This window comes from Ornithorhynchus anatinus, chromosome 16, assembly GCF_004115215.2.
Source record: "Ornithorhynchus anatinus isolate Pmale09 chromosome 16, mOrnAna1.pri.v4, whole genome shotgun sequence".
NCBI lineage: Eukaryota > Metazoa > Chordata > Mammalia > Monotremata > Ornithorhynchidae > Ornithorhynchus > Ornithorhynchus anatinus.
Window position 1 is genome coordinate 7,324,995 of NC_041743.1, and position 27,930 is coordinate 7,352,924.

At 47.9% G+C, this 27,930-nt stretch overlaps 1 protein-coding gene and 1 non-coding gene across 2 annotated transcripts in view; one reads left to right on the plus strand and one right to left on the minus strand.

The window, feature by feature from the left end:
• The window catches only part of COP1 (COP1 E3 ubiquitin ligase), a 173,446-nt gene extending 145,783 nt beyond the window's left edge, over positions 1-27,663 (minus strand). The window contains exons 1-5 of the mRNA XM_039914350.1: positions 27,524-27,663; positions 25,908-25,997; positions 24,755-24,894; positions 18,287-18,419; positions 3,503-3,562 (exon numbers count right to left, since the gene is read on the minus strand). Of these exons, the coding sequence (XP_039770284.1) occupies positions 3,503-3,562; positions 18,287-18,419; positions 24,755-24,894; positions 25,908-25,997; positions 27,524-27,663 (563 nt within the window). The remainder of the gene's footprint in view (positions 1-3,502; positions 3,563-18,286; positions 18,420-24,754; positions 24,895-25,907; positions 25,998-27,523) is intronic.
• On the plus strand, positions 22,180-22,317 carry LOC114817565. Its single transcript, XR_003765427.1, has one exon. It is a non-coding gene; the product is annotated as a small nucleolar RNA SNORA7 (small nucleolar RNA).
• Positions 27,664-27,930: the final 267 nt, after the last annotated feature.

Below are 27,930 nucleotides of genomic sequence, written 5' to 3' on the forward strand. Positions count from 1 at the left end.
CCACCGCTTGCTATCCCTGATCTGGCAGGAACAGCAAAGGCAATCAGTCTGTCAATTGTGGTTACTGACTGCCTACTGTGCTCTCTTTCCAGCTTGTGTTCAAGATTCCCAATGACAGTTCCGACAGACACAAACACCAACCAAAAAAACCCATAAGCACAACTAGGAACCATAAGGTGTGGGGAGTTCGTACCTCTGAGATATTAATGAGTGGCTTTATGAAAATTACTTATAAAAATCCTAGATCTAAACCTTAATATATGCATAAATAAAAAAAGTTCTTCCTTTTGCTTCAAAGCACTTGCAATTCGTCTGCCAGGTGACCTCAGGCACGTTACCTAACTTTTCTGTGCTGCAGTTTCCTCACCTGTAAAATGGTGACTCGCTACCTGTTCTCTCTCCCTTTTAGACTACGAGTACCATATGGGACAGGGACTATGTCCAATGTGATTTTTTGAATCTAGGCCCATGCTTACTAATGGGCTTGGCTCATAGTAAGTGCTTAACAAATACCACAATTATCACTATTCCTACTATTCTTATTTGACACCATTAAGAGTGAGATTTTACCTAAGCGTGTGCACGTGCCTGAAAAAGCAAATGCATCAATCAGTTGTACTTACTGAGCTCTCCTATGGGCAGAGCACTGTACTAAGTCCTTGGGAGATTACAATACAACTGAATTAGTATGACAGTACCCTTCTGGCAGAACTTAGTGATATCATAAAATAAATTCTACAGACAGCTTTTCATCTTCAAATAAAATGTACAAGTAAATGCTGCTGCAGCCCTTTCCAGTCTTTGCATTTGGTTTGTCATCTTCTTACTTCCAGGTAATACAATAATTACAAACTTATTTTCATCAAAATGAGATTACTGAGAATATCCAGTGATTCAGACTGGCCTTGGCAATTATGGTAATTTTCAAGCATTTAGAACAGTGCTTGGCACATAGTAAGTGCTTGGCACATAGTAAGTGCTTAACAAATACCATCGTTATTATTATTATATTTGCGAACAACCCATCAATTACTAAGCTCTTACTATGTGCTGAGCATTGTACTACACGCCTGGGAATATACAATACAAAAGAGTTGGCAGACACGATCCTTGCCCACAAGAAGCTAAAAGTCTACAGGGGATTTACCCCATGGATTTAGAAAACGATTTTCAACCATGTGCTGATTATTCCTCACAACAGCCCCGCTGAGAGGATCAGCAATATCATCCATCCCCATCTGATAGGTGGTGAAACTATCACTGATAGGTTTAGTTATTTTCTCCAATGTGATTCCACTTGGTATCAAAAGGATTTCTTGAAAACCTCCACTTATTGGCAAAGGTCATAAATTGATTTTTTTTTTTTTAATGAGCCCAGCAGGACGGGTGCTGATGTTCTGGCTCCTTTTACGCTTCAGAAAGCTTTTCCCACAAGAAGCGCACTGTTTAAGGAAGTCACAAAACTTCAGTGCTAAACTTTAACTGCTAAAAATAATAGATAGATAACTGCTCTCCATCACTTCAAAGCTTTATTGAAGACATATCTCCTCCAAGAAGCCTTCCCTGACAAAGTCCTCCTCTCCTCTTCTCCCACTTCCTTCTGCTTTGCCCTGACTTGCTCCCTTCATTCATCCTCCCTCCCACCCTCACAACACATATGCATCGATTTGTAATTTAAGTATTTATTTACGTATATTAATGTCTGTTTCCCCCTGTAGACCGAGAACTCGTTGTGGACAAAGAATGTGTCTCTTATCGTATTGTACTCTCCCAAGCGTTCAGTACAGTGATTTGCACACAGTAAGCGCTCAATAAAAAGTCTGAATGAATACAGTCTTCCCACTCACTCAACAGGTGGACATCAGGTCTACCAATAACATAGGTCCTATGAAGTCACAGAGCACCTAATCTGTGAACCTTCAACAAAAAGCAGCCAGGGCTGATCTAAAGAGAAGCAGAACCAAGTAGGCTGGCAGTCCAGAAGCCCATCCTGAAGGGGTGCAGGGACACTTTGCTCTGATCAAAGCTGGATTGCTTTGGTCAGTCCAAAAAGAAGCATCTCCCATTCAGCATCCAGAGAAAATAAAGCCGCTACATTATGGGAGGCTCAACAAATGGGGATTGAGCTGACTAGTCAAACAAAAATTCAACTGGTCGGATGGTTTCTACCTCTGTCTGCAAGGCTGTATCTCATTTGCTTATTTGCACTGGTCTGTCTGAGGTCTCATCTCAAAACCTCTCTGCTTCCTCCTGCTCTGTTTGCTAATTAAACATAGGATTATCCACTAGTCAACATTGATTTTTCCCTCCAGAGAGTAACGGGACAGGAGTCCGAAAGTGGACGTGGGTGTGTGCCTATGCATATTAATAGAGCAAAATAAGACCACTGACGCAGGCAGGCTATAAGCAGAGCCGATGAGAAATTGAAACTAGGTGCTACGGGAAAAATCTTAAGCACCCAATGAAATCTCCTGTCTTCCAATTCTTCTTCCAAATCCAGACTGCTGATAGATTACACTGTTACTTTATAAGGCAATTTTATTCACTCTATATTAGTGACAATCTGTGAATAGAACCACGTGAACAAACCCTTAAAAATACAGCAACTGGATTATAAAGAGAAGTTCTTATTTCTGTTTCCCATATCAAGTCATCTACTAGAATTTCTTCAGCATCCACCCATGGCTGGTGCAGAGTTCTGCATTAGACAAGGAAAGCTAAATACTACAGATCAGAGTTTATAATCTAAAAATGGATGCCAGGAATGCTGACAAACACAGGATGACCCATGGGCATATTTATAACATTACAACCCACCTAAGAGTCCACATCAGGACAAGAGCATGAGCTAAAAAAAACCATCTATTTACGATACGCACAATGTGTCAAAGCAAACTGCTTTCCTGTCTAGAAGGTGGCAAGTAGCCGTAACACATAACCATGTTGAGTTAGCAACCTACCGATCCCAGAACATTAGCAATTTCAAAACACCAGCCATGGAATTTAGAGCTCTAGCCTAGAATTTGGCAGGCACAATTAGACATCTGAACCATTCACCTTCAAAATTAAAGCCATCAAATTATTCCTGAGGAGGAAGAATGATAATTTGACTACACCCAAGCATGGTGAATTAAACAGATAAAACAGCAGTGAACATGAGCATGGGCTCCAAAGGCCCAGTGCCTGATACAAGATGAAAAAATCCATTCCTGGCAAGTAAAACCTTTAATAAAACCTTGAAATACAGGCGTAAACAGCAGACAGTACTTCTTCAGGCTCCTGACATTTTAGCGCCCACAGCAAATCAACACTGAGATAATAAGAAGTATGGGACAGGACGGCGAAAACTTCAGGGGGCCTAAGTGTATTTTGCTGATTTTGACATGGTGTAACTTTGGACTGTTTTATGTTTATTAAAGAAACAAGCAAAGATGTCCAAATTCAGTTGGAGATAAGAGCGTGACCAACTTAGGCACTCTGACACGGAACAAAACCATCTTACCAGAAGCTGTGGCCACATTTCGTCATGTATGCTTCCTCGATCATGTCAAAACAGATGGGGCTGAAAGGAAATGAAAAAATGAAAAAATCAGAGGCATGTTTCTAAAAATCCAGACGAGCAACACTGTCCCTATATCAGCAAAATAGAGTTCAAAGGAACCATTATAAAACCACTAAAAGATTACTTTCTGTCCACAGAGAGAAAAACCAAACTGTTGTACCTGAGTAAATGAAAGATCGAGGGATGACTTGGCAGTTTGCTATTTGAATTTTACTAATGCATTGGGAAACCTCATGTGCAATCATTAGAACCCAGAAAAAATGCCTACACAAACCTTTCAACAGCTACAAATAGTCACAAAAACTCAACTACTAAAAAATCTTTAGAGCAAGCTATTTTAAAGAGAAAGGCCTCATACAAATTAAATGTAAAAGGGTTCATTTTTACCTTCCTCACCCTGAAAATGCAAAAACAAATCACCCACATTTATGCCCCACTGCCGGAAACAGCAGTTCCAGCGCAGCTTATCTATCCATCTATCCTTCCTTCCTCCTTCACTTCTCTTCCTCTCCCAACTAAACACAGTTTCTTCTGTCATAGGGTCAATTGGAATCAAGACAACTGAAAGAAAATGCTGCTGATATCTTCACCCTGTTGTCAAATACTAAATATGCCTACAATTGATCCCGCTGTCAGTTAGTTACAAGTCACTTATAAGCAAACACCTGAATTACTCTATGCAGGAGTTTAAAAATGTGGATCACCAGGCTAGGAAAGCAAAGATAGAAGCACAAAGTCCCTAAAGAATAGCAAGCCTAACCATTGCTCTCCTTAAGAAATAGTGAGAAAACTGGGCAAAATAACTAATTGATGTGGATTTGCTTATTTGTGCTTATTAGGCGCCCAGCACTGTGCTAAGCACTGGGGTGGTCACGATAATCAGATGGGATGCAATCCCTGGCTCATATGAGCCTCAGCCTAAGGGGAAGGGAGAACAAGTATTATTTAATTTCTATCTTATTGATGAACAAATTGAGGACCAGAGAAGTTGAGGTCACTGAAGAGGCAAGTGGCAGAGTCAAGATAAGAATCTGGTTCTCCTGATTTCAGTCCTGCCTTCTTTTCAATAGGAAATGCCAACCAAGACAAGAACAAGAAAATCACAGGATGGTATCTTGAGTAAAAAAAAAATCAATAAAAAAGTCTGATTACTTCCAATGAAAAAATGACACCCCAATCAATCAACCAATTGTGTTTAATGAGCACTTACTGTTGTACAGCACACTGTACTAAACACTTGGAAAAGTACAATATAAGGGAGTTGGTAGACACAGTTCCTGGCCACAAGGAACTTACAGCCTAGAGGGAGAGACAGACACTAAATCAAACTATGGACATAAGTGCTCTGGGGCTGAGGGTGAGAGGAATAAAGGATATAAATCCAAGTGCAAGGGCAACACAGAAGGGAGAGGGAGTAGGGGAAATGGAGGCTTAGTCAGGGTAGCCTCTGAGAGATGTGACTGTCAGATACAGAGGAGGAGGAGGAATGAGCTCTAGACCAGAGGCAGGATGCAGGGGCGGCAGTGAGAGGGATGACATCAAGGTACAGTGAGTAGGTTAGGGTTAGCGGAGCAAAGCAAACATGCTGGGTCGAAGTGAGATATCGACAAGGTGAGGTAGGAGGGAGCAAGTTGATTGAGTGATTCACTAAGGAGCTTGTTTGATGAGGAGGTGAATGGACCACTGGACATTCTTGAGAAATGGGGAAACAGGGACTGAACAAGTTTTGTAGAACAATGATCCGGGCAGCAGTGAAGTAAGGCCTGGAGTGGGGAGACACAGGAAGCAGGGAGGTCAGCAAGGAGGCCGATGCAGTAGACAAGGTAGCGTAGGATACGTGGATGGATGGAGAGAAAAGGGCAGAGGTTAGCAATGTTATGAAGACAGACCGACAGAATTTGGTAGCAGATTAAATATATGGGTGAATGAGAGAGACGAGTCGATGATAATGCCGAGGCTATGGGCTGGTGAGACATGTGGGGCAGTCTACGGTGTTAGAAAAGTCAGGGGGAGGGCGGAGCCTGTTTAATACCCAGACCCCTAACTGGCCTTCAACCCCCTTTCAGTTGGCCCAGTATTTAACCGCTGGTAAAAGCACTTTTATATATTAAAGCAGTGGTATTTATAGAGTGCTTTACTGGGAGCAGACTGCTGTACTGAGCCCCTAAAAAAGTATCATACAACAGAGTTGTTAGACATGGTCCCTGTCAATAAGGAGCTTTTCATTTCAAGGACAAAATAATATTTCAGAATACTGTCACGATGTCCTCTCCAGAGCTTTTCTAAACAATGCTTAGATCAGCAGTGTGCCAGAGACCCCTGCCCAGACCAGCGATCCCCGTACTGGGCGCGGGTCAGGGCCCACACTGGCCCCCTACCCCAATCAACTTAGGCCAGCTTGCCCAGGCCTGCCCGCTAAGGGGAAAAGGTCACAAAGCGTGTTACTCTGCATGTCAACCGTCGTGCATGTGTGTTGCTGGGATCTGGCAGCCAAGGATTCTCCTGCCTCCTTCCCTACCTCCCCCGGCGGCCCTGGACCTAGAAAATCTTACCTGATTCCTCAAGAGGCTGTTACTGATTTGGACCACTCTAGTTGTAAACATTTTTACGTCTCTCCCCCTGTAGAGTGAAAGCACCTTGTGGAGAGGTAAAGGTGCCGCTTCATTAGTTTATATTTCTCAAGTACCTAACGCAATGCACCGCACCACGTGGAGGCTCAATAAATGCTGAGGTCCAGGTAAGCCCTGACTTCTTTCTCCGGTGCAAAGGAAGGAATTGGTGAGGGTTGCTCAGGGCCAGGAGGGTTCCAACTTGAGGGACCAGAGCCTACTACCTCACGCAGGTGGACAGTAGCCCTAGAGACAAGGACCTTCCCCATGTCAGGTTGGCCAAGGTTTGGGACAGATTAATTTAACTGGCCGAGCCACCTATGAGCAATTAGCTACATCTGTCCACTTCCCAGCAGCCTTGGTTTCCAGACCCAGAGCACACCTCATCTGTGGAGTACTCAAAATTGACCCTGTCAGAGAGTTCCACTGCCTGTAGCAAGTGGGAGCCAAGCCGAAATCTGCAATGCCTCTAGATTACTCTCTTTTAGAGATTAAGTAAAATTTAATATTCAAGTCATCCACTATAAACACTTACTGTATTACAACCGCAAAATATCCTCATTTTAAACTACAGCACACTAGCCTACATAGGCCAAAATATTTAAGCAAAAATACTTTCCAGAACTGGATGAAGCGTTCAGGCTTGGATCGATTTTTCTCATCTATATTCAGCAATTTTTGAAAGGTCTGGAGAATTACCAGCGAGATGAACCAAATTTGAACCGAACTCCGATTGGATTTGTTAGCTAAATTAGTAGCCCAGAAACAAAACAATACATTTCTTGTAGAAATGTGAAGCAGAAGACGGATTTTTTTAAAAAATTCCAATAAAAAGCTTGCTTATTTTTTTTTATTTAAACAAACGAAAGAGTGAAAACAAGAAGCAAGAAATAAAACAGAACACATAATTGTGGTCTGTGTCAAGCATCAGCCCTGCTGCTTCCTTTCCAAGTTTAGTCAGGGGGCAGGGGAGGGCAGGGGGTATTCTGGGTACACAGACGCATACCACCGTGGCTTCCGAAATGCCTGCTTGGATGGCAGCACCAGGGTTCCGGATGTCTTCCCAAGTCTCAGCCCCCTCTCCCCTTCCCAGGACCCCATTTACTTGCACCCACTGCAAATAACTGGAGCGGAGGATTGGGGGGGGGGGGGGGAGCCAAAGAACCGATGGCCGGGGTCGCCAGGGGTCTCCAGGGACGATAAAAAGTGACAGGAACTTGGCAGGCATGATGATCCAACATGCTGTCCTCTGGCACCTGGGCCACGTGAAGAGAAGCGAGCATTTTAGAACAGAGATCATCTTTAATGATGTAACTACTGCGCTTTTCCTGTAGCAACAGTGGAAACGGTATTTATGAAGTGACTACTGTGTGCTAAAGCACTGAACTGAGCATTGGGAAACACTACCTACATGGATGAGAATTAGACACAAGCTTTTGTTCCCATTTAGAAACCTTAGTCCTCTAGTTTTCCCCATTTGGCCACCACATGACATACCTCCCTACCCAACCCTTTTATTTTTTTTTCCCATGGTACTTGATATGCGCTTACCACGTCGGGCACTGTATTAAGTGTTGTGGTAGACACAAGCTAATCAGGTTGGACAAAGTCCATGCCCCACATAGGGCTCACAGAGAAATGAAGTGACTCACCTAAGGTCGCACAGTAGACAAGTGGGAGAGCTGGGATTAGAACCCAGGTTCTTTGACGCTCAGGCCCAGGCTCTTTCCACTGTGCCTCTCTTCTTCTCATGAGGACAGTAGAAGATCCCACATATGTCTACCCATATATCCTGGCCCCTTACCACTCAAGAGCCCTCCACCCCTCATTCCCACGCACCCCATCCACCCCCCACACCCACAATACAGATCCCTCTGCTGGGGCCAAGCTGCTCCTCCCACCCTAAGCAAAACTCTCCCTCACCCCATTCCCGCCTGACTGCTGAGTTCTCTTTGTCTGACCCCATTAATTGTCATAATGGTTGAGATGAAGAATGCTCAATTATCAAGGAATCTGCCTGACCAGAGGACCAGTTCTCGGGCCGCATACAAGAAAAAAGATCCAGAGGCCACACCACCTTCCAGACCTCTCTCAGATGACCACTCTTCAATCTACAAAGTCCCTAATCCCCTACAAGGCCTTAAAGCTTCTCTCAGCATTAAGGCAAGTTACTTAAGGCTCGGTTCCCTGCTATCACTAAAATTTGAGACACTCCCTCTAAAAACCCTTCCCAGGAAGGTGGAGAGCAGATCCCAACGGTATGGTAGATGTCACATTCCCAGTCTGTGACAGTTAAGAAATCCAGCACTGGTCCCCCCGACGTTTGGGCTTGGGGGCCAAAGGGTCCTCACAGCCTGAACTTTTTCCCTCTACCGGCTCGCAACAGAGCCTTCAGATGATCCTCAGCCACACGGCCGCCACTGCTCACCCCCACCGCCCTTTTGTGGGGCTTCTGTCACCGTAATTGCCACTTTTGAAGGGAGGAGGGAGGATAATTTGCCTTATGGTATAAGCACAGTGATTGGCAACAAAGCAAGCCAGCTTTTCCCTTGTTTATCCTTCACTCCTCTTCCTATATGCCCCCACATTCGGTCTGTCCTCAGATGCTGGTGGGTCTTCCTCCACTACACCTCTGGAATCCACCCATTCCTCTCCATCCAAACCACCATTACGAGGACCCAAGCACTTCAATGAATCAAGCAATAGTATTTGAGTGCATTCTGTGGGTAGAGCGCTGTACTAAGTGCTTGGGAAAGTACAATCCCGGCCCGTGAGGAGCCCACAGCGTACAAGGGGAAAAAGACACGTTATCTCTCGACTCAACAACTGCATCAGCCTCCTCGCATACCTCCCTACCTCCAGTACGCCACCGCTCCGGTCCATATTTCACTCTGCTGCTCAGATTATTTTTCTAAAACAACGTTCTGCGTACATCACCCCACTGAAAAAAACCCCCAAACTTAGCCAACTTCTGACCTCCGACTTTTAAGGTATTCAATCAACTCTCGCCCCTCTACTCATCCTCACTGTTTCAAGGCCCTTTTGAAATCACATCTCCTTCAGGAAGCCTTCCCTGATTAACCTCACCTTTCCACTATTTATCTCCTCCAACTGTCACTTCATGCTTGCCCCTAATTGAAATTTACTTTAGTGTTTGCCACCCATGCTAGAATGTACTTCCTTGAAGCAGAGATCACACTTAATAACTCTAATGTACTCTCTCAAAGGACTTAGTACAGTACTCTAGAGTGTAAGGTCATTTATGGGCAGGGAACGTGTCTGCTAATTCTGTTCTGCTCTACTCTCCCAAGCGCTCAGAACAGCGCTCCACACATAGTCCGTGCTCAAATACCATTAACTGCTCTATATGGAGTAAGCACTCAATAATTGTCATTGATTTGAAAGCAGCAGCAGCAGCTGCAAGCTTGGCTTACGTGGCAGTGTGGGAGCAATGACAAGAGAGCGGATTTGTGGTTTGGTGAGCAGAGTTGAAAGTGCCTTGGAGTAAAGCTCTGCACAGCCCAATCAATGGTATTTAATGAGTACTTACTGTACACAGAGCACTATACTAGGCGCTTGGAAGAGTACAATCCAAAAATGGTTGGTAGACCCAATCCCTGCCCAGAACCCAGGGCTCAGTCTACCACCCCTGTCTCAAAGAGCAACCCACTCCATCCCAGCTCTTAGCCTGGTACCTGAGACTTTTCTGCATGAAATACCTCTCTATAGACTATCGATCTACTTACGTTTAGAACACTGAATTCCCCCTTTGGTTGAGAGTGGAGCCACAATGGCCCCCATGCTTTTTTGTGTTACAAAGGCTCATTATCCCAGTCTGTATTGGTGTTTGGCCAGTGGAGTTGAAAGAAGTTATCCTTTCCCCTGCAACAACAATATGGACTCAATGCAATTTTTTGGTTTCTTCTCATAAGCACTCATGACAGAGTCTGGTGGTGGTACTCTTTACTCACGTTTACTTATGAAAAATACCCTCTGGCTATGTTCACAGCTGAACCACAAAAATCTGCCAGTTATTGGCCTGGCCTGAGGACACACTTCCCTAATGAGCAGTTACTCACTTGATGAATGGACAAATGATAGTCCAGGGGAAGGAGAACCATGTAGTTACCCAACATTCAATATGGGTAAGTGGATAAATTTGAGACTAAAACTCCCATGTGAACTTCTCAGAACATCCTGTGAACAAGCCTAATCTGACTGATTGAAAACGGAGAAAACTAGAGGTCAATTTTTTTTTAATAATCTGAGCTTGTAGTGGGAAATACTGTTACAGGCTCTCGTTATATCCTGGCTAGACTACTGTGTCAGCCTTCTCTCTGACCTCCCTTCCTCCTCTCTCACCCCGCTCCGGTCTATTCTTCACTCCGCTGCCCGGCTCATCTTCCTGCAGAAACGATCTGGGCATGTCACTCCCCTTCTTAAACAACTCCAGTGGTTGCCTATCGACCTCCGCTCCAAACAAAAACTCCTCACTCTAGACTTCAAGGCTCTCCATCACCTTGCCCCTTCCTACCTCTCCTCCCTTCTCTCTTTCTACCGCCCACCCCGCACGCTCCGCTCCTCTGCCGCCCACCTCCTCACCATCCCTCGGTGTCGCCTATCCCGCCGTCGACCCCTGGGCCACGTCCTCCCGCGGTCCTGGAACGCCCTCCCTCCTCACCTCCGCCAAACTGATTCTCTTTCCCTCTTCAAAACCCTACTTAAAACTCACCTCCTCCAAGAGGCCTTCCCAGACTGAGCTCCTCTTCTCCCTCTGCCACCCCCCCTTTACCTCTCCGCAGCTAAACCCTCTTTTTCCCCTTTTCCCTCTGCTCCTCCACCTCTCCCTTCCCATCCCCACAGCACTGTACTCGTCCGCTCAACTGTATATATTTTCATTACCCTATTTATTTTGTTAATGAATTGTACATCGCCTTGATTCTATTTAGCTGCCATTGTTTTTACGAGATGTTCTTCCCCTCAACTCTATTTATTGCCATTGTTCTCGTCTGTCCATCTCCCCCGATTAGACTGTAAGCCCGTCAAACGGCAGGGACTGTCTCTATCTGTTGCCGACTTGTTCATCCCAAGCCCTTAGTACAGTGCTCTGCACATAGTAAGCGCTCAATAAATACTATTGAATGAATGAATGAATACCATACATCAAATGCTCCTAACAAATCTTATGGTCCGAGATACTAATGAGGTCAAATAACTACAAGGAGGAAACAGTAGCAAATTGTTCACAACAAGATGAAAGAGACTTTCTGTTGTATGTTTCTGAAAGTAACACTCCCCTTCAGACTGTAAACTCCTTGTAGACAGTGACTGTGCTTACCAACTGTATTGTACTTTCTCAAATGCTTAGTACATCATCCATCATCATAGCTGGTATTTATTTAGCACTTCCTGGATGCAGAGCATTGTACTAAATGCTTGGGACAGTATAATCCAACAGAGTTGGTAGACACGTTCCCTGACCAAAATGAGTTTACAATCCAGAGGGAAGGACATTAAAAGAAATAATTTATAATATATAATTTCTAGATATGCACGTAAGTGATGTGGGGTTGAGGGTGAGATGACTACCAAATGCCCAAAGGTCACAGATCCAAGTGCATAGACGTAGAAGGGATAGCATGCTGGCCATAAGAGGGCTTCATCAGGGAAGGCCTCCTGGAGATTTACCCTTAATATGGCTTTGAAGGTGGGGAGAGTGGTGTTCTGGCATATTTGGAGGGGGAGTCAGTTTCAAGTTAGGGGGAGGACTTGGGGAAGGGGTCGGAGGTGCAAGAGACAAAATGGGGGCACGGTGAATAAGCTGGCACGGAGTAAAGTGTGCAGGTTGGGCTGGGGTTGATTGGTGAGATAAGGTAAGAGAGGGCAAGTTGATACAGTGCTTTAAAGCTTATGGTAAGGAGTTTGTTTGTCGTGGGGTGGGGAGGGGAGAGGGAGACATGCCCAAATAGGACCTGAAAAGTCTTACTCACAATCAGCAATCTATTCTTCATTCTATGCTCCTAAAGACTGATCTTTGCCATTTTGACCTGGGTGCCAACTTCTCATTTTGAAGGCAATGGCCAGAGGAGGGTAGGGGCTTCAATGGGGGTGGGGACTTTTGAAGAGACAGCTTCAAAGAGCCAACAGGCCGGAAGGCCACCATTTGGGTTTTTTTGGGCCCTGACTGGAAATCTGGATCCCGTCAGGAGACCCTAGATGAACGAGACTCAGGAGTCCAGTGCAAAAAAGCTTTGGGGGCCGTCATCCCCGTGGGGAGCTCGCAGTTGTTCTGGAGTTGGCCTCCCGGCATCCCGGCCCTCCCGAGGCCTCCCACTCTCTGGGTTGCATCTGCCGGGCTGGCCTGGTTGCTATTACTCCAGAACTTCTGTCGGACTCTGTCAGTAAAACACATGTAGGGCCCTCCTTGTTTACACATGCTTCTTCTGATGCAGCCACCCAGCAACTGCTGAAACTTGTTTTTTTCCCTCATATGTCCTCTTCAGTGAAGTAAAGAGGGGGTGAGCTGGCCGGCGGGTGGCATTCTGGACATGGTAACTGGGGAATCCCACTTTACCTGTAGTTTGCTATGGAGCACAGCTCTTAGGCGACAGCCCTGAGCCTGCTCCACAAGCCGGCAGTTCCTTTGGTGCAGGGTGTAGGTCTCAGAGCCGTATGGAAGGATGGACACTATTGCACCTTCACACGCCTCTAATTTAGAATGAAATGTCATTCCTCGTTGTGACGCCTCAAAAGAGGTGTCAACTCCATGGGGCCGTGGGAGTGACGGCATCCATGGCTTTTGGGGCCAGACTCCTACCTGGCTTCACCTCAGTCTCTACCGAGATCTAAGCACGGCTGAAAAGCACCCACCTAACCCAAACTGGGTACCCTACAGATCGTAAGCTTGTTGCGGGCAGAGAACGTGACTATCGACTCTCTTGTGTTGTACCCTCCCAGGCACTTAGTACGGTGCTTTGCACACAGTAAGCGTTCAATAAATAACACAACTGATTGACCCATTAATGCTTTAAAACCTGCCCGCTCCCTGCAAATCTCTCTCCTTCCCAAGCCTCTTCCCCTCCACATTCCAAATGAAAAGTTGGCACCTCTGTTCCACAATGACTAGCCTCGATTTCTTCACGCGGGCAGCCCATGAATGTGGGTTCTACCATTCAGCACCTAGAAACTGTCCCCATTTCTTAATAAATGTGCTCAGAGGAAGATTCAAAGTCGTCCCATATCAGCCTATTTCAAGCATCATTATCGGTATCATCGAAATTGTGAGGTCAGGGCCTTTGTGTAGGGAGCACCGTGCTGGGCACTTGGGGATATGGAGAAAACAATTAGAGGTAGGCCCTGCCTGTGAGGAATTCACAACCTGAAGAAGAAAACAAACACAGGGACAATTAAAAGTTCAATAACGAATACTGAACGATCGCTAATTAAAGAGAAGCAGCAAGTGCTCGGGTGGCAGGGCCTTCACTGTAAGAGCGTGAACCTCGCTCTTCTCATCTCTCTTTTCTCCCCTTCCTCGTCAGTACGATATACAGTGGTTTGACCCCAATCCTACTGTATCAAGGAAGGTTTCCGGCCAGATGGCCATCCCAAGTACACGGCTACTTCCCCAAGTGTACTGAGCTCAAACACCTCTGCATCGCCACCATCACTTAGCTTCATTTTCTCAGAAGCTGAATTGGTGATTATCCTCAAAGGCCTAACGCCTGCATGCCGCCCCCCACCCTCCCCCAACCCCCGATCCCCAGGAATCCCCAAACCAACGGCACTAGAACGAGAAAGCGGAGGATAACACGACCACTCACTTCATTTCAGTCAAATCCTCCTAACACATCAATGGTTTCAACAGAGGAAATAAAACCATAGCCGGGACTACTAGCTGGAGTTCGCTTCCTTCGACCGCCTCTAGCTCATCTGATCGACGGAACCATTAGCCGTGAAATGGCCAAAAGGGAGGAGGCTTGGGGAGAAGGAAGAATGGCGAGGAGGCTGGGTAATCGGTCCCCGAACAATTCCACCTTCTGAAACCCCTCGCCTATAAACCACTATTACAAAGCTATTTCCCTTCAGCCTCCCCGGGGGTGCCCACCCCAACCCAAACATTCTGTTCTACACATCGAGGCTTCACTGTACCTCACAGCACTCACGCCAGCTCTAGCCCTGCTTCCTCAAGGACCCATCTCCAGGATTCCCTCTTCCCCAACGCCCATCACTAGCTACGAGTTACAATCTCCAGTTTCCTCTCCGCTCGGTCGACTCCTCCTCCTCCTCCAATGGTTGGGGTCCTCCCAAAACCCCTACCGGGTCCGTCTGAACCCCAAATATTCTTTAGCCTGTGGGTCCGGGATGGGGCAGCGCAGTCTTGTCTATGCACATGCAAATTCCTTGGCTTCAGACTGAGAGCGAAGCTCCCAGGGCCCATCGCCTCTGGAGCAAGCCCTAGTTGGGGACCGCTAAGGAGGAAAACCATGAAGAGTTCAGTGAAAAGGCAAACAGTCCCCTGGAAAGGAGTCAGATGCTCAAGGAGTCCTTGAAACTGAAGGACCGAGAATGAAGCGTTCCTTGCTGTCCCACTGGAATGTGCATCTTCGAGCAAGTCCCTAATGTGTGGGGGGCCCTGGCTTCTCTTCGGACCCATGAAGGCCAACTTCCATTTCTACAGGAGAGATAAAATACTTTGCTTCTGATAACAACTGTGTAAACTCATTATGGCACAGAACGTGTCTGCTAAATCTGTTGTATTTCTCTCTCCCAAGCGCTTAGTACAGAGCTCTGCACATAAGCAGCACTCAAAGACCACAGATTGATTATACCCTGCGATGAAAACTGAAACAGAGGAGAGCATGAGAGAGCAGTGAGGCCTACTGGAAAGAGCACGGGCCTGGGAGTCACAGGACCTGGGTTCTAGTCCCAGATCTGCCCGGCACATGGTAGGCTGCTTAATACTGGTTAAAAATATATATATATATATATAGTCCTTTTTCCCCCCAATTAAAAAAAGTTTTAGCTAGGTTTAAACACATTTTCAAACATCCCTTAAACTAATTTCAGACATTCTAGTCACACACATCTTAGGCTTGCTTCGCTAAACCCGCTTGACCAAGGCCGGAGAGAGCCAGGGGTCCGCATCGCCACGGGCGCTGAAGGGGCAGAGGGGGATCGGCAGCCCCATGGCCGCTGCCCTCCTTCCAGGGCACCTCGGGGTCAGGACTGTGACCAAACCAGACTCCAGTCACCTTGGCAGAGATATCGTGGTGGGAGAAGCACTGAACTCCACGTGGAGATCTCCCACGGCAGCGTCACGAGGGGCCCCAGGTTCGGCTAAGGACCGACCGTAACCTGGGTTCAGGGTCCCTGGAAATGGGAGGATTTCTGGGCCACCCATTCGGGGTGGGGGTGGGGGAGCAGGTACCGTGTCTTCTAACTCAACTGTGCTCTTCCAAGAACTTCCTGCAGTGCTCGGCACATCACAGAAACTCACTAAATTCTACTGACCGACCGAGCATCATCACCAATTTTTGAGCACCTATTGAGGGCAGGGCGCTTCCCTGAGTTCCAACCTCATTTCCGCAGCTCCAAATTGGACTGGCCTTCACGGCTCCGGAGACGGGGCGAGAGCCCCGAACCGACCCCTGCCTCACTCAATTTTAGCCAGTGTTGGCGATCTCAGTGACCAGAGGCTAAAAGACTGTACTAGGGAAAATCTGAAATTGACCAAGAGCTTGTAGCCCATATAGCCCCATCGCGCTCTTCCACCCAAGAAAACGAAAAGGAACAGGCTCAGGTAACGAAACAGATGAACTCTCAGGGCTCAAGAAAATGAAAGCTAGGTCTGAATGAAATTCCACAAACTAGGAAGACTTAATAAGACCTGCTTATCAACCACTTACCTGGTCTCTTCCTCTCTCTAGCCACGACCTATTCCATTTTGCTTTGTAACCTCCCCTATAATTGCCCTCTCTTTCCCATCCTTGCCCTATCTCGCAACACCTCAACGAGGTTTCTGCCGGACGTTCAGGTGAAGGTATGTTTGTGGTGGTTGATAATGCGCTGGTCCTCTCTCTGCCTACTAGAACCATTTGGGCCAGCGGAGGTGGATGTGACTCGTCATCTAAGAAAGCCACCAAGCGGGAAGAGCCAAGGAAGGGAGGAGACCAGGTAGTCATCCTTCGGCAGAAAGACGACACTGTTGACGGCGAGGCTGTGCCCGTGGGTGTGACCATCACAGCGGGAATTATTTTGTTAATGAGAAGTACATCGCCTTGATTCTATTTATTTGCTATTGTTTTAATGAGATGTTCATCCCCTTAATTCTATTTATTGCTATTGTTCTTGTCTGTCCATCTCCCCCAATTAGACTGTAAGCCCGTCAAAGGGCAGGGGCTGTCTCTGTTACTGATTTGTACATTCCAAGTGCTTAATACAGTGCTCTGCACATAGTAAGCGCTCAATAAATACTATTGAATGAACCTACTTTGGCTGTGAAAATGCAGCCAAACTGCACCTAACTGCACCTCTTAGACTGTGTGCCCCAAGATGGGCAGGGAATAGGTGTAAGTTCCACTTCTGTATTCCTTTCTTCAGCCCTCTGCGTAGTCTGTAGACTATAAGCTCCTTGAGGGCTGGGGACTGTGCCCGATTCAATCAATGGTATTTGAGTGCTTACTGTGTGCGGGGCACCGTTCTAATAGCTTGGGGAGCATACGCTACAACACACTCGGTAGGCACCTTCCCGGCCCACAACAAGCTTCAATCCACAGTATTTACTGAGCACGCACCGTGTGCGGAGTACTGTCCCGAGCGCTTGGGAGCGTGCGATGCAACAATAGAGTCGATGCACACGTTCCCTGCCGTCGAGGTTAAAGACTCCTACCAGCCTACTCTCTCCCAGGGTTTTCCACCCAGTAAGCGCTTAATAAATACCATCATGACTACTGCCTTCCCCTCTATACCCTGAGCTCGTCTTAGGCAGAGAATGCGCTCGATGTTACACTGTACTCTCCCCAGCGCTTCGTACTTGTCTGCTGTGTGATCTTGGGCAGGCCACTTCACTTCTCTGTGTCTCAGTTACCTCACCTGTAAAATGGGGATCGAGACAGAGCCCCACAGGGGACGGGGGTTGTGTCCAACCCGATTTGCTTGTATCCTCCCCAGTGCCTGGCACATAGTAAGCACTTAACAAACACTGTAATTAGTATCCGTAATAGTAGGGCAGTGTTTTGCACAGACTAAGCGCTGAATAAATACGGTTAATGATAATTATTACTGAGAAGCAACATGGCGTAGTGGATAGAGCATGGGCCTAGGAGTCAGAAGGTCACGGTTTCTAATCCCGGCTCTGTCACTTGTCTGCTGGGGCCTTGGGCAAGTCACTTCACTTCTCTGTGCCTCAGTTACCTACCTGCAAAATGGAGATTGAGACTGTGAGCCCCACATGGGACAGGGACTACGTCCCACCCGATTTGCCCATCTCCACCCCAGTGCTCAATACAGTGCCTGGCACATAGTAAGCACTTAACAAACACCGTAAGTATTATTACTATTTATTGGCATGTAGCAAGCTACAAAAATACAGTGATTATTAGTGGTAGCAGGGGGAAGAGGATGGGGAAGGGGCATGGCGGGAGGGGTATGGGGAGAGGAAGAGGGGGAAGAGGAAGGAGAGAGGAGAATGGGGAAGGGGCATGGGGAGAGGAGGAGGAGGGGGAAGGAGGATGGGGGAGGAGGATGGAGGGAGGGGAGAGGAGCATGGAGAAGGGGCATGGGGGGAAGAGAACGGAGGGGCAAGGGGCTTGGGGGAGGAAGAAAGGGGAAAGAGGAAGGAACCTGGAGGAAGGGGAGTGGGGAAGGGGGATGGGGGAGGAGGAGGAAAGAGGAAGGGAAATGGGGGAAGGAGGAAGGGGAATGGGGGATGGGGAAGGGGAGGAGGAGGAGGAGGGGAAATGGGGAAAGGAGGAGGAAGAATGGGGGTGGGGAAGGGGCATGGGGGGACGAGGAGATGGAAAGAGGAAGGGACATGGGGGAAGGGAGAAAGGGGATGGAGGAAGGGGCATGGGGGGAGGAGGATGGAGCAGGGGGAGGGAGCGTCCCTCAAACCCACCAAACGAAGTCGTTGCTTTTGTCCTCGTAGGAGTTGATGAGGCCGTTGCACAGCGGGGTGAGGAGAGGCCGCTTCCTGCTGCTGCTGCTGCTGCTGGAGCTGGAGCTGGAGCTGCTCCCGCCGCCGCCTCCTCCTCCTCCTCCTCCTGCCGCCGCCGCCGCCGCCGCCGAGGCCGAGGCCGGGGCCGATCCCGCTCCGCCGCCCCCGGGCCGGGCCGCGCTCCCCGGGCGAGAGAGGCCCGCCGCCCCCGGCCCGGCTCCGAGCCCCGCCGCGCCCCCGGCCCCCGCCGCGCCCCCGGCCCCCGCCGGACCCCCGGGCCCCGCCGGACACGGCGACGGCGACGGCGACGACGAGGTGGCGGAAGTCACCGCCGAGGCCGCCGAGGGGCCGGGGCCCGTCCCGGCCGAGACCCCCGCCCCCGCCGCCGCCGCCGCCGCCGCCGCCGCCGCCCGGCTCCCGGACATGGCGAAGCCTCCCGATCCCCCCGGACCGGACCGGACCGGACCGGACCGGACCCGCCGCCGCCGCCCCCTCAGCGCATCCTCCGGCCGCGCGCGGCGGCCGCCCAACCACCCAGGGCGGCAGCCGGGGGCCGCGCGGAAGGCACGGGGGAACAATAAAGTTCAATTTAAAAAAAAAAAACACCCACCCCAGCAGCCCGGGCCGGCCCCGCCGCTCCTCCTCGGGGCCGCCGCCGCCAGGGGAGGCCGGGCGCGCGCGCGCGCCACCGAGCCGGCCAGACCCGGCCAGACCCGGCCAGACCCGGCCGGGCGGAAAGAAAGGGGAAGGGGAAGGGCGGGGGGGGGGGGGGGAACAAAAAAAACTTTATTGGCAACGCGGGTGGCGCGCTCACAACACACACACACCCCGCGACGGCGGGAGGGGGCAGGGAGGAGGGCTTTCTTGTTGAAAGCTTTATTGATTCGGAACGCCGGGCGCGGGGACGGGGGGAGGGAGCCGGGGAGAGCGGGAAGGGAGAACGAAGGAGGCAGGGGGAGACTGCGCAGGCGCGCGCGCTCCGCAGGCCCCAGTTGGCGGAGGGCTGGACGCGGGCGGGGAGGTGGGGGCGGGGGGGAGGCTTAGTGGGCATGCGCGCGCGAGGGAGGGGGGCGAGCGCGCGGAGGGAGGGAGGGAGGGAGGGAGCGCGAGGGCGGGGGCGAGCGCGAGGGCGGGGGCGAGCGCGCGCAAGCGGCCTTCTTTCCCCCTTTTCGGGGGTATTTCTTCAGCGCTGACTCTGTGTTAGACACTGTGCCAGCGACGGGGTAGATACAAGCTAATAATTACAGAGGTCATGGGTTCGAGTCCCGGCTCTGCCACTTGTCAGCTGGGTGACTGTGGGCCAGTCACTTCACTTCTCGGGGCCCCAAGTGACCTCATCTGGAAAATGGGCATGAAGACTGGGAGCCTCATGTGGGACCACCTGATGACCCTGTATCTCCCCCAGCGCTTAGAACAGTGCTCTGCACATAGTAAGCACTTAACAAATACCAACATTATTATTATTATAGGGTAATCAGGTTGTCCCACGTGAGGCTCACAGTCTTCATCCCCATTTTACAGATGAGGGAACTGAGGCACAGTGAAGTGACTTGCCCACAGTCACACAGCTGACAAGTGGCGGAGCCGGAATTCAAACCCGTGACTTCTGATTCCCAAGCCAACGCTCTTTCCACAGAGCCAGCTAATCAGGTTTGGACTCAGGCCCGGTCCCACGTGGGGTTCCCATCCTTAATCCCCATTTTACAGATGTGGCAATAATAATAAAAGTAACGAGGGCACTTGACAAGCGCTTCCTATGTGCAAAGCACTGTTCTAAGCGCTGGGGAGATTGCAAGATGAACAGATTGTCCCACGTGGGGCTCACATTCTTCATCCCCATTTTCCAGATGAGGGGACTGAGGCCCAGAGAAGTGAAGTGACTTGCCCAAAGTCACACACCTGACAAGCAGAGGAGCAGGGATTTGAACCCATGACCTCTGACTCCCCAGCCCGTGCTTTTCCCCCTGAGTCATGCTGCTTCTCTGCAACTGAGGCTCAGAGAAGTGAAGTGACTTGCCCAAGGTCCCACAGCAGACAAGTCGAGGGGAAGGCCAAACAGTGCCCAAGCACAGTGCTTGGCACATAGTAAGCGCTTAACACATACCATCGTTATTATTATCCTCATTCCGGTCCGCCTCTAATAAAGCCAGATTTAGACTGGCCATTTTTTGATTTCTGCCAGGCTGCTGGGGAACCGGCCACTTTCGTGTCGGTTTTAAAATTTTCAATTTTAATTTTCATTTAAAATTTTTAAAAAGCCTCCCTCTCCCACCGTTCCCTCTTTTTTCCCATCTCGCTCTCCATTCTGCTTCATCTATGCACTTGGATCTGGGACCAAGATGTTTGATATGGGCCCCACTCCCAACCCCACAGCACTTAGGTACATATCTTTAAATTACATATTATTTATTTATGAAAATGTCTGTCTCCCCCTCTAGACTGTAAGCTCGTTATGGGCAAAGGACACCTACACCAACTCTGCTGTATTTTACTCTGCCAAGCGTTTAGTGCGGTGCTCTGCACATGGCACTTCATAAGTACGATCTTCATTACCCTATTTATTTTGTTTAATGAGATGTACATCACCCTGATTCTATTTATTTGCCATTGTTTTTATGAGATGTTCTTCCCCTTGACTCTATTTATTGCCATTGTTCTCGTCTGTCTCCCCCGATTAGACTGTAAGCCCGTCAAAGGGCAGGGACTGTCTCTTTCTGTTGCCGATTTGTCCATTCCAAGCGCTACAGTGCTCTGTACATAGTAAGCGCTCAATAAACACTATTGAATGAATAAATGAATAAATGCCATTAGTTGATTGACTGATTCCCGCCTACCGAATTCTCCAGGTTGAACTTCTGGCCTGGTGTAATGTGTGTGACATCTCATCTATCTCCTTATGTGGTATTTGTGAAATCCATCTGTGGATGTCCTTGTTTTACTAACAAGGCGGTTCAGTTAGGCTGTGAGCCCGTTACTGGGCAGGGATTGTCTCTGTTGCCAAATTGTGATTCCAAGCGCTTAGTACAGTGCTCTGCACATAGTAAGTGCTCAATAAATACTATCAAATGAATGAGTGAACCTGGGACAGAAGACCAGAAGCAGGATGTCCCTGTTCGGGCCTTGCCGCAGGTAGGGAAGAATCGCCCAGGACACTCTTCAAGGTGGCAAGGCCCAGAAGGAATCCTCAAAAGTCGGTTGCCTGGCGGTTACCAGGGTCCTCTGGCTCCCAGGCTGAGCTGCTTCTCAATAGATACTATCAATTGATTGCCATAGATGTGTCTAGTGGTGTAACCGCAGGGACAGAGTCACGGAAGAGACAAGCTCAGCACAGTGCTCTGCAAAGAGTAAGCGCTCAATAGATTCCATTAATTGTTAAGTACCACTGATTGAAAGTTGCATCATCTGGTATGAAACTGGATGGCTGGCCACTCTAGGAGTATGCCAGAAGTAGTAGTAACAGTATTCATTATTAATAATAATAACGGTCTTTGTTAAGCGCTTACTATGTGCCAAGTACTGTTCTAAGCACTGGGGTAGATAAAAGGTAATCAGGTTGTCCCACGTGGGACTCACAGTCTTAATCCCCATTTTAGAGATGAGGGAACTGAGGCCCAGAGAAGTGAACTGAATTGCCCAATTCACTTAATCCCAGCTCTCCCACTTGTCTGCTGTGTGACCTTGGGCAAGCCACTTAACTTCTCTGGGCCTCGGTGACCTCATCTGTAAATTGGTGATTAAGACTGTGAGCCCCACGTAGGACAACCTGACAACCTTGTATCTACCCCAGCACTTAGAACGGTGCTTGACGCATAGTAAGTGCTTAACAAAAACAATAATAATAGTAATGATAATATCCCCTTTCAGGATCACACCTGGAGAGTTTCCGATACTCTACCAGTCTCATCTACGGGAGGGAGAGTCAAGCAGAGGGCTACCCATTCCATTCCTAGTTTGGGCAGCGGCTAGCGAGTGGAAAGCAATCTGCCAGAAATCAAAACTCACCCGTGCTGGGCAGCAGCGGCATGGGAGAGAGTTGAGGGAGACTCAAGTTTACTGCGTGGAAGAAGGCAATGGTAAATCACTTCCATATTTTTACCAGGAAAACTCTACGGATCCACTACCAGATCGACTGCAGATGGAGGTGGGCGTTCTGGGAGAGATGTCCATGGAGTGGCTATGGGTCAGAGACGACAGCATAAGACAAGAATGATAATAAAATCAAAAATTAGTCTTCTCATTTGCCTAATTGCTGTTTTGTGGAACAACTGGTTGGGCCATGTCACCTTGGGCTGGTGACAGTGTATATTTTAAACTTGAATTAAACTTGAATTTTACCTATTTATGTATTCATCCTTCCACACTTCTGCTCTTCAATATTATAGCCCATTTCTTTTTTTTCCCTCTAAAGTATGTGTGAATGGCTAGTGTCTGCCACTCTCCCCCCAGTTAGGCTGTAAGCTTCTGGAGGTCAGGGTTCGCACCTCTTATCAAAAGCCTCTTTCTGAACTGTACTCTCCCAAGCACTCCATGCAGAGTTCAGTACACAACAGGCGCTCCAAAAATTCTACCGATTGATGGATTGATTTCATCGTCCTCTGCCTCCTCCCAAACCGCAGAGTGATCCTCCTGATACTTTATTTGAAACAACAAATGAGTGCACTGTCCAAAAAGGAGGGGTAGAAACGGTCCCAAATAAATGTCCAGGGCCTTGGCAACTTTGAGCATTTAATGACTTTCTCCCAGGTTGATTTCATTTATTTTATTGGTTCTGAGATTTATGACAGCCTACCCAATTCCAAAGCCTCTAGATACAACTACACTTCAACTGCCCTGAATTCGAAGTCTGAACCACACCTGACTGTTTTTATCTAACTTAGATGCCCCAAGGCAGCCTTCATATTTTCTTTATATCTTGGACATCGCTGAGCGTAATAATAATACGCAGTCTAATAATAATGACGATAATCGCCACGACAATAGTTACGAAAGAGACTCCCCGACCTAGTAAGCCGTTGAGAAGTGCTCCATGCTAGAATGGCAGGAGAGAAGTTTAGTTGCTCTCTAATAAGGAAGGCATTGCTTCAAGGTGACGTTATGGATGGAGTGAGTTTCCCCAGTTTTCACAAAAGCCATAAATAAAACAATAAAGGAGCGAAGTGTGTGGGCTGGGTTGTAGGAGGAAGTCAGGGAGGTAAGGTAGGAGGGGGCAAGGAGATTGAGGGCTTGATATCTTTATATTACAAGGAATCGAACAATAGCATTTAATAAGCACCTACACTAAGCAGAGCACTGCACACCTGTGCATTGCTCTCAGGGGCATCACTATTTCCTCTACAGAGTTGGGAGAGTTCAATTAAGTAATAGTTATGGCCCTGCCTTCGAGAAGCTTAAAACTCTCATGCTAAAAAGGATTGGCTTTGGGGCAGATTGATCTCACAGGTTAATGGGCCTAGATGGAGATCTAGCCCGGACTAATAATAAAAATAGTGATAATAACTGTGGTATTTTTTACAGTATTTGGTAAGCGCTTACTATGTTTCAGGGCCTTTAGTGAGTGCTGGGGTAGATACAAGGTAATCAGGTCAAACACCGAGAAGTGGCAGATCTGGGATTGGAACCCAGATCCTTTAGACTCCCAGACCCCTGGTCTATCCACTAGATCATGCTGCTTCTCCTAAGTTAGGTGTTAAGTGTTTACTACATACCAAGCACTGTGCTAAGAGCTGAGGTAGATACAAAGTAATCAGAATGGATACACTCCCTATCTCTCATGAGGCTCACAAGTCTAGAGCGCAGAATGGGGAGTTAGGGAGTTAATTCATTAATTGTGGTATTTGTTAAGTGCATACTATGTGCCAGGCATCGTATTAACCCCTGGGGTAGACACAAGCAAATCGGGTTGGACACAGTCCCTGTCCCACAGAGGGCTCACAGTCGCAATCCCCAATTTACAGATGAGGTAACTGAGGCCCAGAGAAGTGAAGTGACTTGCCCAAGGTCACACAGCAGACAAGCGTTGGATCCGGGATTAGAACCCATGACCTCCTGACTCCCAGGCCCGCACTCTATCCACTACACCAAGCTTGTTCTCCAATTGGGAGTTCGAATCTCAATTGAGGCTGGACCACTGCATCCGTGTATAACTTTGTCCAAGGCACTTCATTTCTCCCTGGGCTCTGACTGCCTTCTTTGTAAAAGGGATTAACAACACACCCTACCCCCAACTACTCAGAAGAATAAAGATGAATGAGAAAGGAAGTGTAAAAATCTTGGTATGGGCCAGCTGAACGGTACTGTACAAATCAGGTAAATCTAATGCTCCCATTCTCACTAATCCTTTTATGAGACTTTTCTTGAAAACATCCTATGAATTATTTTTTTAAACGAACGTGGGGAAGTATCAGTGAAATTTAACTGGTCCACTCTCACCCAAGCAACTCTGTGGTATATGACCAAGTAACCCTTCGTCCTTTCCCAGAATATCCCCAGGCGCCGGGTCGTCCCGAGAACCAAAGAAGTAGAGGAGTTCAGTGAACGGCTGAGTTATGTAGCTCTTGGGAGCTGTGTAACTTAGAATGGAATCACAGGGAAAGTCCATTAGATATGCTTGGTTGTCAGTGCTCGAGCCTCTCTTCAACCCATTGAAATCCCAGCTGGTGTTCTTTGCTCAGAAATGATGGATTCATCTCTGATTCCCCTCATCGTCTCAAAATTCAGTGTTTTAGCCCATTTATTAAGGAAACTGAACATCTCGCAACTTGTAGCTTCTTGATTAATAGCGAATAATTGCCTATTGTTTTCACCTCTTGGGAATTTTGCTGCTCTATTAGAATATACAGTTCAGCTGAAATATAGTAAGTCAATCAATCAATCAATCAATGGGGTTTATTGAGCCCTTACTATGTGCACAGCGCTGTACTCAGCCCTTGAGAGAGCAACAGAATTAGAAGGCATGCTCCCTGCCTATAAAGAGCATACAGTCTGGTCAGTCAGTCAATCATATTGAGCAGCATGGTGAGTGGATAGAGCACAGGCCTGGGAGTTAGGAAGTCATGGGTTTAATCCTGGCTTTACCAGTTTGCTGTGTGGCCTTGGGGAAGTCACTTCACTTCTCTTTGGTTCAGTTACCTCATCTGTAAAATGGGGATTGAGACTATGAGCCCCACATAGGACGGGGAGTATGTCCAACCCGATTTGCTTGTATCCACCCTGGCGTTTGGTTCGGTGCCTGGAACAAAGTAAGCATTTAACAAATACCATAATTATCATTATTATTTATTGAGCACTTACTGTGTGCAGAGCATTGTACTAAGCACTTGGGAGAGGACGGTATAACAATAAACAGACACATTCCCTGACCTCAGCGAGTTTACAGTCTGGAGGGAATAGTGCACTTTACTGTGTGGCTGTTTTATAAATATATAGACCAGGGAGGGATGAATAAGGAACCAGGGAGTTCCTTATTTCAGGCACTTTTCCCTACCCCTAAATCAAATGGGGTCTGCTGGGGTTTCTCTCCGAAGTACAACTTGGGGCATTGTAAATGGTGGCCAGACTCAGTTGGAATCCGGAAAATACCTACCTCACAAGGGTGGCGGGGACCACAGCGCTCTTGACCTGCTGCTTTCTGTGGCTACAACACAATGTGGGCACTGTGCCGCAGCCATTTTGGCTGTAGATGAGTTTAGTGTGTCAAATTCATGTGTGTATTTTGCACTGCCGCTCTGCCCCTCTGCTTACTTGCTGTACCCACTGCCCCAGGAAGGAACCCAGCAGGCAGGGGCAAGAGGGTGAGTGGCCAGCACTGCAAAAACCACTAGCGCTATAATCAGTTCACCTGAGCGGGTTCAAGGTCTTGCGACTGGACAGAGGTTCATCCGTGATTTATTTAGAGAGACCGTATTCCCCCTAAACCCTAAATCTCCCTGAGAACTCCAGGAGTTTTCTTATCCCACATTTTAAGAAATCTAAGTTCAATTCTGAAATCGAAACGTTTGGAGAAAAAGGCTGCTATCAGTAAGAGTTTGAGTCCTTTAACTGTTGAGTGGCATTTCCTCTATGCAAATTCTCTATTATCAGAGTTCTAAGGTAGGGAATTGACCAACAATTATACTCTATAGAGGCAGCCTTTTGAACCTCCCTGTTTATCGACTTCTGTGTTATAGGAATTCATGAAGCAGAGGTTCCCAGAGTTAATTTATTGTCAGAAGTACCATGAAAGGGAGAGAAGAATTCTTCTTTCCATTGATGGAAGAAGAATAAAGCAAAGAGAGGACATCTTGAATTAATGATAATTAATTGCATACTATTTGCCAAGAATTGTGCTAAGTGCTGGAGTAGATACAAGATAATCAGATCAGACAGACCTGTTACACACAGGGCTCATAGTCTAAAATGTAGGGAGAATGGGTATTTTATCCCTATTTTAGAGGTAAGGTAACTGAAGAACTGAGAAGTGATTTGCCCGAAGCTACACATCAGGAAAATAAAAACGATAATAATTATTGTTGTCATTATTATTTTGGTATTTGTTAAATGCTTTTTAGAGGTCAAACGCAGTACTGAGCACTGAGGTAGATATAATACGATCCGATCAGACACATTCTCTGTCCCACATGGGGCTCAGTCTAAGAAAGAAGCAAGCACCATTGTTTGGGAATAAGCCTCGAAATCCTGCCTCCAACGGAGACCAGCTCTCTGGGCTGTAGCAGTGCATGTCAAGCAAATGAAATATTCAAGTCATCATTACTCTTCCCTCTGATTGTGAGTCATTCCGTAGTGTCATTTTGTCAATATGTGGCACAGGGGAGGGGCCCGCTCTGAGCCCGTGGGTATGTTCAGGATCAAACTGGCAGGACTAGGAGGAAAATGAGGCGGGCGTATGTGCGCTGGCGATGTTGGGTGACTCGCGTACCCGGCTTCCCATTGGTCTGGCAGGAAGCTGCTTTGTCTGTGTAGAAAACAGGTGGGGCGGCTGAGGAGACAGGTCTTGCCAGGCTCGACCCTCTTACCCTGACGCCTGCAGGACAGGGACCTTCCTTGCTGAAGCCTCTGACGAGTTGGGGGATGAGGGAGGGGAATGGGAACAGGGAGGACGGGGTGGGAGAAGGTGGGAATAATGAGCCCTGGACCGGTCTGGACTGGTCTGAACTGGCCTTACCATCCTTTTGGACAGAATCTGCCTCTGCCTTTTCTCACCTCTCGCTTAAAAGCAGGTCTAGGCTTACACCCCAACAGACCTGTAACAGTTGACTTATTTTTATAGATTTCCACTGAGGGACTTCCACACTAGAACTCAGTAATCCATCCTCCGCCTCCTCCTCCTCCAGCATGCGCATGTGCACCCGTGTGTGCGTATGCAGACACACACACACGCACACATCCATTCTCTAACACATAGTTTCCCCAGCCGCAGGATGTGACACCATCTGACTACCCAGATCCTCTATTTGTGTCCTTCAGAAACCTCAGTTTCCCCAATGGGGAGGTTGAGGCAACAACAAGAAAATGGTACAGGGGCCAATACTGGCATTTAGGAAGCACTTAAATATCACACACAAAAAAGAGCAGCATAGATTCTGTATACTGCAAACTAACAAGCTCTG